General features: G+C 37.4%; 1 protein-coding gene across 1 annotated transcript in view; it reads left to right on the top strand.

Moving 5' to 3' along the window:
* The window catches only part of LOC129107839 (A disintegrin and metalloproteinase with thrombospondin motifs 20), a 76519-nt gene that overhangs the window by 53269 nt on the left and 11111 nt on the right, over positions 1-12139 (top strand). The window contains exons 27-28 of the mRNA XM_054619421.1: positions 1500-1661; positions 1936-2112. Of these exons, the coding sequence (XP_054475396.1) occupies positions 1500-1661; positions 1936-2112 (339 nt within the window). The remainder of the gene's footprint in view (positions 1-1499; positions 1662-1935; positions 2113-12139) is intronic.

Genomic DNA, 12139 nt, shown 5'->3' with positions numbered 1-12139 from the left:
AGGAATCAAAAAAAAGTGCATTGGTGCAGTTGGGGTTTTGTCTCCTGTGTGTAGTTTTGTTTGCATGATTTTATTTTGGCATCCATTTTGCCATGAAATTGCTCTTCTGTACCCAAACCACAACCTTATCACAAAGAGTTATTTTTTGGATTTACACGGAAGGTAGCACATGAGTTAAGGTAATTGGGGATTCTTTCTCGTAATCTCATCCACAATCACTTAATAATCACTTTTAGTTGATTAAATCTCTGTAGCCATTATATGGAATGGGCTCTTTCACCCTGAATTGTGCTTGTGTTTGCATTAGTTTGTTCTTTTTACTTGAGGTTTGGCCCAGTTTCAAGAAAATAGAGGAAAGCGTGTTGTATGAAAGAGAAAATCTGCTCCATGCTAGAGGATAATTGACAACATTTTGCACTTAATGTTGCCATTTTTCATATTTGACCAAATAAGCAAAAGTCAGTTATTAGATGTCTATTACTCCATCAAAAGACCTGAATATTTTACTGTGAAACTCTTTCTTGGAGATCACTTTTATGTTTGTGAGGAGGATATGTGTTTTGTTGAGGTTTTATCTTAGGAGGATATGTGTTTTGTTAAGGTTTTATCTTGTCTGTGAGGAGGATATGTGTTTTGTTGAGGTTTTATCTTGTTTTTCTGAAAGCCATGAGAAGAACATTGCTCTATTTTCTGAACCCCCAGCAGCAGAGTCATTCATCCCAGTACACTGTTCAGTCTCACATAATGAACTTGACTGGAAGCACTGCTGTTCAGGCTCACTCTGTGCTGTCCTCCCTCACACACTATGGAGAGCATTGAATGTGCTCACTCCCATTGACAGTGGGGATGTGTCATTTTAATTGGATGCAGAGTGCACCTACTGCTCTGTTCAAGGCTGTGTTGTTCAATGTTTGAGATTGACCTTCACGGTCTGATGTTTTCCATCTTTGGGAGATCCTTTTGAACAGTGCAGCTGGGTTTTGGTCTTGGTTAGACTCAGGTAAATTCAGCATAGCAGGTTGTTATGTGTGTTATATGTGTGTTTCTATTTGTGCGCCTATTTTTTGTTTTTGTTTTAGAACTCTTAAACCACCTTATTTCAATCTGTGAAATCTTTGACCACGCTATATGTTGGATGAGAGATGAGTTTCTTACAAACTTATCCACTAGTGTTTCCGAGCTTCAACCACATCCCATGGCCGCACCCTGTGAATAGAACTTGTTCAAGTTCACCGTGTGACTAAGTAGAAAACTTCAGTAACATGAAAACAAGATAATCATAAATTAGGGCTAGAATTTTGTTTTTGTTTTGTTTCCCAACCGTGTTGGCTGAAAACAGCAAGTGAAGCTTGAGTATGAACTTTTTAACACAGCACAGAAATATATCTGTCCATCTGTGTTTTATTACTCATAATAGGCCTTTTTTTGCATAAAGTACGTGTTGTTCCCCTGTGTTTGCATGTGTCATCGTTCTCATTCATGCTCTGTGTGCTCTGCAGTGTTCCAGTACCTGTGCGGGAGGTTTCCAGAGGCGAGTGGTGGTGTGTCAGGATGCTGATGGACGCAGCAACAGCTACTGCGATGAGAGGGTCAAACCTGCCGAGTCCAAGGGTTGCGACTCTGGACCCTGTCCTCTGTGGAACTTTGGTGTCTGGGGAGAGGTGAGATTATACTGACAGTTCGAAACGCAATCATTGGGCTTCATTACATTCCCACACCTTTTGTGTTTCATCCTTATCGTCTGTTATGTCTCCTCTTTCTGTATGTCTGTCTCGCTCTCTTATCTTGGTCAAAAAACAGGCATTTGTTATAAAGTCAGTGCTGCAGCTGTTCAGAAAAGCCCAACTGAAGCATGTTATGAGACACATTATTATATAATTATCGTATTATATAATGAATATATTATTAAACATGTTTTTTCTTTGCTCCCCTTAGTGCACGCAGACCTGCGATGGTGGAAGGAGGACTCGCCTGGTGGTTTGTCAAAGGCCCACCGGCCAGAGGCTCAACGACTACAACTGTGACATCCTGGACAAGCCGCCCGACATGGAGCAATGCAACCAGCAGCCCTGCCCAGGCTCCGCCTCCTGGCACCGCCGACCATGGAAGCCGGTACGATAGTACTTACTCGTTTTTCCTCCAACACTTCCTCAATGAGGGCGCGTCACTGTGAGTAGATATGGTGTGTGCTAAAATGACATCAGACGTGTGTGCTGAGTGTGTTTTTAGCCCAAAACTGTTGGAGATCCTGAAGTGAGCGAGCGCTGGGTATCGAGCCCACCCAGTTGGGCCCTGCAGTGGCATGGTGCTGATTAGAATCAAGAAAAAGAAAATCATAAAAACACAATGGTGCTCCACTTAGTTGATCATTGAAAACACATTGATCACATTTTGAGCCAAGGCTCCAAATTAAGACCTATAAATTAGGACAGCAATGTCATATATTTGTAGAGGCGTAACTCTAGAAAATATTTATTTCATATATGAGGCGTGAAGTAAATGCTCTTTGTTGTTGTTGCTGTCTTCTCCCTGTATCCGAAGTACACAAGTGTATATTTGTGTATAAGAGTTAATATTATGACCTTTATGGAACAGCAACAAATGACTGTCGGTGTATTTTGTATGTGTATCTTTGTACAGTATGATTTTATTTTTCAAGTAGCTAGTTTTTTCGTTACTGAATATTTTATTTAATATTTTTGCTGGTGCTCTTGGTCAGACCTCTCGTATCTCTCTATGAGTAAATACAGTTTGTACAGAGGAAAATATTTTCAAAACATGTTTCATTTGTATTTTTGATAATGTGTTTTTTACTTGAGTTGAAATGCAATTTAGAATGGCTTCATCTCTGTCAGGTTAAACTATTTTAAATAATCTACATTGTCACAAAAACAAATAAACTATTCAACAAAACATACAAATCCATCTTAAAAACAATATCCCAAAAAGTGCCTTAAAATGCAGAATGGTTTAAAAATAAGCATTATAGGAAAACATTTTCTTATAGATATTATTTGTTATTTTAAATATTAATAAAGTATATTGTATAATATATGATGTAGTCTTTATCACATGGGAACTGCACTGTAATTATTTTCTTTACCTGGTTCTTACTTTATATACAATCAAGCCATTTGGAGCGAGCAATGGTTTTTTTGTCATATGTCACAAAAACATTGGTTTATCAAAATGAATAATCCTATGTGTTGATCAAAACGGTGGGAATTTTGGATTTAAACATAACTTCATATATGTGAAAGGAAGTCAGTCTGAGGCTTAATCCAGTTGTTCTGCAAACAGCCACATGAACAAAATCAGCAACTTTAAAATGCAATTTATAGTTATATTGTTATTCATTATGATAAGGGGCTATTAAACTTTATATATTATTTTATAATGGCGCATTATCAGTATCATAAAAAAAGAGTTTTATCATATTTGCAGGCTTAGAATGAATTAATTTATTCTCTTAATGGTAGGCAGCATCAGTGCAGCTTGAATAAAAATATTGTATATGAAAATATGTATGAATATAATACAATACGGTGCAGTAAATTGGGTTTATCATTAAGCAGTTTATTTTCAACTTTCATCATTGTTCATCAAACAAACTAAAGCACACAGATACCTCCTCCTTTTAAAGTTGATCATTTGTTGCTGTGTCTTTTTATTCCTTTGGCCAGTTTTTGTATTTCTGAAGGATTTTTTTTTTCAAATTAAACTTATTTATTTGTTTACAATAGATTATGAATTGTTGCAGCTTTAATGTTTTGACTGATGTAACACTCTACTTTAATTATTTGTCATCATACACACATTTCACCTGACCACTCCTGGTTGGGGCCTTTTACAGTAAGCAAAAAGAATACGTGGCAACTTCCCCGTCAGTGTCTGCAGTCATGTGACCTGATCAGCAACATGCATATTGAGTTACAAACATTTTCAGGATATAAAGCCAGCTTTTTTTTCTCCATTCATAATTAACACATTATGCGGCCAGGAAAGGCTAGCAAGTGACAACATTTGGTTCTTGTGAGTTTACAGGATCACAACATCATACACATATACATCTATTTCTCTGGCAAGGTCATAAGACTTTCACGTTGATGCAGTGATGTAATGTGTATTCCAGGGTGTGTCAGTACACGATGACATCACTGATAGGCGTGGTTATAGCTGCAACGAGGCAGTGAAATATTGCTATTCAGCTGGGTGTTAAGTTTCATTTTAAGGTTAGTATATGCCATATAAAGTCTGAGTATGTGTTGAACTCTCAGTCAGGCACTCTCTGACACTGCATTTGTTGTGCAGATTTAGGTTCTTGCAAATATAACATGTTAGCTTCCGGAGCTTAGCAACATGACATTATCATGACACATATTTCAGAAGTGTTGCAGCTTGGTCTGTGTTTATGTCTGCATCCTCTCAGGTAGGATGTGTGCAGTCTCCTTCTTTGTTCCTTTGCTTCTCTCGCTGTGGGTCATTTTCAACCAAGACTTCCATCGCAACCAAGACTCCTCAGCTATGGCAGTTTCACTCCCACTCCTTCATATTTTTTATCCCTGTGGTGCAAAATTGCACTCGAAGGGGCAAATTCTACTTTATTTTTCATATTTTGGTTGGTTGTTTTTCTTATTGCTATTTATTTCATTCACATGCAAAAAAACATAAACATGTTGAATTAGCTTTTTCCCATTGTAAAGATTATTAAAGAAACATAACTGTGAAATTTGTGTTGTTTCTAAATGCAATATTTTGCTGGCAAAAAAAAAACCCCACAGGTCTGTGCCTTTAACAACTTTAGTTGTAGCTATGTGCTCTAAAGGAAGAGCTCAATGCATGCGAGGTTATGAACACATATAAATCATATGAACATCTTTCTAGGGAACCAGATGGAAAAACAAAATAAGACACAGTTCACTGCAAAATAGTAACACTTAAAATATAGTTTATTGCTTTCACAGGGGAACACCTGACACAGCAGGTACTCATAATAGGTTTCATAGTACACTAATATGCTCTGGTAAACCATGGGCATGCAATACATACAGGAGGTTTTTGCAGTATATAGTGTGTAGGTCTGTTAATACAAACAGCTCATAGAAAAAACTTGACTTGTAGGTCATTATGTTGTATTTTGGTATTTGACCCTCAATTGACATCATTCTGTTTAGCCCCCTATTTCTTTAACCCTGCTATAATAATTCAGTCTTTGGGGGCATACTTAAAATCTGTTTTTATAGTATCCATAGTACTTCACATACCTCTGCATAATGTAGTGTAAAAACACTGCAGGCCTTCTCCTTTTATGCGTTTTAACCTTTTGTTTTGCAATGTCCCTGGAGAAAACAGACAGTATACAGTCCAAATCAAACTTTGGCGCTGGGTGGCACATCTGTTTACCATTGCATTAATGGAGCACTCTGTAATGCATTTGGCAAGAGACCTGCAGAGTATTACTTTTACTACGACAATAATTGGTATTAATGCATGCTGGCAACGTTTGTTTAGTTGAGAAGATCCAAAAGCAAGCCCTACAAAGCCAGTATTTACAGAAAACTGCTGATTTAATTTGTATTTGATATTGTCCTAAGGTTATTCTTTGAAGTGAAGCACATGTGTTAGAAGTAATATCAGGCAGTATATCCGAATAATGTAGCAATTCAAATACATACTTTACCAAAAGCTTCAAGCAACTTAAAGTAGACCACATCAGATTATAGCTACATATAACTCAACAGTGCAGCCTGCATTGATTAAAATGAAATGGTGAGACTTAAATCAGAGTATAACAATGGTTATTAAATTACCTTTACACGTATGTCCTCAATCATATATTGCAGGAAGCCTCTGTACCATTTCTTTAAATTATTTGAATAAATGCCAATGCTTAGGAGCTGATGCTCTTTCAGAGGCCAGAGGTTGATACAATTCTCCAGAACTCTATAATTACATAACTTTTTCAAAATATTTCTGATGGTTTCCGATTGCATCTTACCTTATGTAAGGGCCTCTTCTGTTAGTACCTTCAAAATTTGATTCTATGCAAAAAAGACAACATTTTACACCAGCAAAATATCGATCATACCAGTTTGTAGTAGTAGCTAATCAATGAAATCCTGTTTTGTTATTTTTTTAAATAAATAGCAAATATATTCTCAAATACATTTCACAAATGCTCTAGATTCTCCTAAAAGATCTCATATTATTGTATACTGTTTATCACCTCTTGGGAAAGAAGTTAACGATTAACTAACTACCACAGATACCATTACTTTTCAAAACATTTCAGCCAAACCTTTGCATTTTATCTCATGTTTCAGAGTTAGGCTACATTCCTGGAAATAAACCTAAAGACTTTAAAATTACTTTAAAAATGATGGTTAACTACCATCTCCCAATACACTCTTACGTCTATAATTATATTCACAAATGTGCATTGCTTCCTGATAACATTTGATCATGAAGAGTAATATTTTAAAATTTCATTCAATAATAGAAGGACAATAATGTCTAAAACTCATTGCTTTAGTTCTCCAAAATATTCTGCCGCCATTTTTCTCTTTGGACATTTAATAACTTCTAATAGTCTTTCGGTAACACCTTCAAAGTTAATAGATGACTGTCAAAGTTATATTCATTTTCCAAATACAGATCATCAAAACACATTTGTCATGTATAAAGAAGAAAAAGACACAAAACAATTATCCCATTTATTGCAGAAATGTATGGTTGCAGACGCAGTTCAGCATAAACACTCAGGAATGTAAATATCATTAACTAATGACACACCTTAAAAGCAATGTCAATGTCTAATGTGTGCAAGCAGCAACAATAAGGCTGTGTGTGATGAATTGGCAACCAAGGCACCATTTTAGTAATTTATGCCTGTTTGTTGCTAACAAAAACATACCGTTTCCTGTCGAGAGTGGCTTTCCCATGCAGGGGGATCGCAGTTGAGCATCTGTGACCTAATCACGCTGCTTCAAATGAAATCCACATGCACAACATTGACATACTTGACTTTGGCCCGAGGGCAGTGGGCAAAAACACTCTGCAAACCTGTCACCCTGGGGTCAGGTGGTCGTGACATCATTGGTCTTGTGTTTCCTGATCCTGCACATATGCCAGTCGAGTGTGAGCAATTGAAACGGTGGCTGGAAGGTTTCCCCTGGTCCTCTCGGGCATGGCACTTGTCATGGCTTTGATTTAAATCTGAGTCGAGGGAGATATTGTTTCAATACGGCCTCTGAGAGAAAGCAAAATAGTTCAGTTGGTGATTTGCTGGTTAAAAGTCAAGCACTATGGCCTACAGATTTTGGCAACCCATTAAGACTTTGGAGGCAGAAAACCAGATGCTCTTGAGATGTTATCTGAAGATTTTAAATATTTGGATCACAGCATGGCTTTCACATTAGGAATGGAAGTCTCTTTTGGGTAAAGCAGTTGAATAACATGAATAGAAGTTCAACATATTACCTGCTGTATTGTAGATTTTGTTGGCAAGCACTTTGTAGCTTGGAGAGCAGTTAAAAGATGATATTAGTGCTGTCCCTGTAGAAATAAAGCCCCATCTGGAATTGAATCAGTGGACTTCAAACGACAATGAGTTTATGCAGGGAAACGGAGGAAATTAATGGTGGAGCTCACGTAGTAAGTGTCGATGTTATTTTATAGGTGATCCAAGGTGGGAGCAAATGCAGTGAGATGAAATGAGAGGAGACAAGGCGTGAAAGTCTGGAAGCATTTAGATTGGTCTACCCAAGGCTCATAGAATGATAGGGAACATGGCCTCACTTTGACACAGGTAGAGTGCGCCTGCTTTTCCTCAACTCTTTGGTCAAGTATTATGAAGTGGTTTTAGGCCTCTAGGAGTCTCTTCTTAGACTCCACTTAAATGCTATTTATGCTATTAAGAGGTTGACGCGTCAGACTTGATGGGGCCTGGTCCTGTTTGGGCTTGTCGATGCTATCAAGTTGATGGAGTGAAATGTAGTTTGTGGGACTCGACATCTCTGTCAAAGAGCTTTTTACCCTCTGATGGGAGGGACAGTGATATATGGGATGTTCAAGCCCACTTGAAGTAACAGGAGGCAGATAGTCCTTTATTTAAAGTTTAGCTTGGGACTGTGTTCTGTTTTAGCTACACTGTAGGAGTTACAGATTGGACTGTCTGTTTCTCATGATTATATGTTGGCATGGCCACTGGTCCACAGATGTTAGAGAATTCCAGTTGTCAGTAAGTGCTTCATGCACTATATACTGAAGTTATTTCCACTTGCTACTAAAAGACACTTACATTCAAAGGGAAAATCCACCCTTGAGTATCTGTGCACTGTATATTTGTAGGGCTACAACTAAGAATCATTTTTATTTATCAATTAATCTGCCAGTTATTCTCCTGAGTACTTGTTAAATGTTTTGGTCTATAAGACATTGTAAAATAGTAAGAAAAGTCCCTTCCAGTTTCCTCAAGTTTGAAGAAACTTCTTGTTTATTCTAACCAACAGTTCAAAGCCCATGCAAGGCAAAGAAAAGCAGAAGATCCTCACATTTTAGAAACTGAAACCATCAAATGTTGGCCACTCTTACTTGAAAATTTGACTTAGTTCTCTTGATCGACTGATTGATTAATCTACTCATTGTTCCAGCTCTATGTATATGAGTATTGTTTTATAGTTGTTTTAAAGTATAGCTTCATATCGACGTTAGGGACTCACTACGACTACTTTTTCTACTTACTTCTTCTTGCATTATGGACCACTGCATTATGCATTTGGGTTTACTGAGACAAATCTTCCTCGTTGAGTCCAAGGGGCTGAAACCAAAACCTGTTGTTTATTTCTGATGTTGTAGACAAATCAAAATCTTTCGCCATTGTTCTGGAAATGTCTAGACCAGGCAGGGTACATCAGGAATAATTTTATTTTTTTCTCATTGACCCATTGTTTTTGGGTGGGTTTTTCCTCTGATGGAAGCATTTGCCCAATGTCAAAGCCCATGGACTTGGCTGAAATCAGGCACAGGTTTAGCAGAGCTTCTAAAAAAGACTCAGTGGACGAAGGGGTTGGGGTGGTTTTGTAAACAAAGCAGTAGCAATTTTGCTAAACACTGCAATTTGCACTTTAATACCAACAAAGCCCCCATCGCCTCTATAATGCTGCCATAAAAGGAATATTGTAATTAGTGTTTTGCTTGTGGATATGTGGTAATAAGATAGTTATGGATTTCTCTTTCTTTAAAACTATGGTATTCTCTTTCTCTTCTCATATCATTTTCTTTATGTTTTTATCTTCTTTTTTAGCAGGAATAGGGACTTAGACTTAAATGTTCTATGTCAAAGGTAACTAATTTATAACTTTTCCGTTGGTCTGTTGGTATTTTTCAAGTCCTGTCATGAAGAATTTCCTTTTTTTACCGATCTATTACTCATAACCATCTGCAGCAGAGTACAAATCTGAGTGTTGCTGGATCTTTCAGTATAATATAGTAATGGAAAAAGCTCTCAGTGGAATGTTTAGACAGGCGGAAAATCTCGGCTGTTTTGTCATTTCGTTTTGACTTATGGTTTCTTGGTGTATCTTTCCTGAGTGGTGTTGACTTAAAAAGGAAACTGGGTCGGAGAACTGCATACGCCTACTCAACCGGTTGTTTATTTAACTCTTGAAACATGGAAAAGTCATACTTTGGCATGGAAAGCAGGAACTGCATTGACAGGGACAGCGAATTATTTCCATATCATAAAATCATTCATTCTGAAATGAACATAAAGGCAAAAGCATCTGCTCATATCTGAAATTCAACTAGACTCTAGTGTCAGTAAAATATCTGTTTTTGGGATATATTTGCATGTATGTTTTTTAATTCTTCCTATGGTTTCTATAGTTCAAAGCATGTTGTGAGATTGGTCACGGGTAACGCTAGTAAATGTAAGCGTGATGTGAGTTTGGAAATAAGAATTTCACACTGCTCCTGTGCGTGGTTTCAAACGAGCCTGGATAGTTATTTTGGCCTGATGGATAAAAGATCTATGACTCTTGACATTCCTCTGCCCCATGACGCCGCTCTTACCAGCTGTTCCCATGTTGACAACATGTGTTGTTTTGACTTCTGTCTTGAAACCTCCCTGCAAAACAAGACCATGATCATAAAAGCAGCCTGATTGTTCTGTGACCCTTCATCTATTTCCCTCTACTTATTTCTCTGATTTTGCAGTTTAATCTCAGCACCAGAGGACATTGTGATACTGATTAAGCTATAACAAAAGACATGACACTGTCTTAAAGGGCACTCAGTTCCCAACTATAACCACTTGCTCCTTGAATGATTTTGTATACAGATTTATAAACAGATTATTTAAGATTGAATGAGCATAGTTTACCAGAAACCGTATATGTGTACTGTATCTCATAACCTTGACAACATGTAGCTCCGGGTATAATTCTACACTCCCTTCACAGTCTACACTTGCAAGTTTGTTCTTGCTCCGGGTCAACACTGATCTCCTTTGAAGAGTCTATGTAACTACAGTTACCATATGCTTGGTATTACCATCCTCATTGCATTTCAGGCGTGCTGCAATGTGATTGGAATTCGACCTTGGCTCTCGCGTTTTTAGATATGGTCTCACTTAGAACCACTAAATATAGGAAACATAAATAAAAAACCTAATTTGTGGCATGAACTTTATACTTATTAATGCCAAATTTCTTCTAACCTTCGTATTAATAACTTGGCTTTAGTCCTGTTAGCAGATTGTGTTCCATAATATAATAAGTTTCATTATTTTGCGTGACATCATTATGGCAGTTAAGAAACAAGATGCTTTTTTCAAGATACTTTCTGATTTCAGAGCCCCAACATTGTTTTTAAAACACTCAATTTTATCACCGAACAAAAGTGTAATTATAGTTTTCACACACTGCCTGAAGCCGTAGTGCTCATTGATCAAATAAAAGCACATTTACACACAAGGCAGTTTTGATCTTTGATGGCTTCGTGGAATCTACCTTCTCTGTGTGAGGTACTGCACAGTATTAGCTGCTTTGATAGCTACCTTGGCTGTGTGACAGATATTTAAACTCTAGTCAAGTTTCTCTTGGATGACTAACAGTTTCCATGTGTCCTTATTGGCTTACCTGTTCACAGAAATGCATTGGGCGGGGTCATCTTGAGGTTGACGCCTGCAAGTCCTAGACAAAGAAATAAATGCTCAAAAGAAAAGTAACCGATATCAGTCTGATTATCCAGTTAGAGGTTATCTGTAAGAGATATGTCTGTATGCAATCCCATTTTGTTCATTTAATCAAAATCAGAAATCTATGTTCAAAACTCCTCAGGCTGTTTTATGGTTTCAGAAAAGTAATGAATTAGTTGGCTCTGGTTTAGCACTCAATTATGTGATTATGCGATTTGTTCCAGAACTGCGAAACTCTATCAAATCAAGAAAGCCTTTTTTAAGCCACTAAGTATATGATAATTTAATTAGGTATGGCTTTAATTATCAGTAACTATCTCTGCCGAAGTTTGGCTCTGCTTGGAAGAAACTTGTTTCACAAAAGAGTCGTCCTATCCAATATTAATCCACATTATAGCTAAATGAAGCTCACCGGATTATAGTAGATCTGACTCTCCTTATCATGTGAAATTAATTACTGGGACAACGTGGGCGGGCAGATCCGTCTCAAGAGTGTTGCATTTTCCGTGTGACTCATTTGATTTATGTGTTTTTCTCAAGGAGTTGTTCCCTTCCTTCATATTCAAGTGATAATCCAATATATTCCAAACACTCTCACACCACAGCAACACGTCAGAGCACCAACATAAACAGTTTCAACTGAATGTGAAGTATATATTCCAGATTAAGTACATGCACCAAATACCATCATGATACAACCTATGCTTTTTAATAATCAGGCAGCAACCTTTAAAAGACATGCAAACATCCATTTTAAATTTGACATTCTTCAAATACAGGCACCACAATTTTTTATTTTTTTAAGAGTAGAGAACAAACAACAGACGGTAACTTTTAGCGGCTAAGCGTAAGTGATACGTGGAATAGTCTTACCTGAGTGGGTGCTGCTGAGTGAAGCAGCCCAGCTGTAGATCGAGCAGCAGAGGTCCCTGAGTCCTTGCC

This window comes from Anoplopoma fimbria, chromosome 19 (assembly GCF_027596085.1).
Source record: "Anoplopoma fimbria isolate UVic2021 breed Golden Eagle Sablefish chromosome 19, Afim_UVic_2022, whole genome shotgun sequence".
NCBI classification, from domain to species: Eukaryota; Metazoa; Chordata; class Actinopteri; order Perciformes; family Anoplopomatidae; genus Anoplopoma; species Anoplopoma fimbria.
This window is presented reverse-complemented; position numbering and strand designations above follow the sequence as displayed.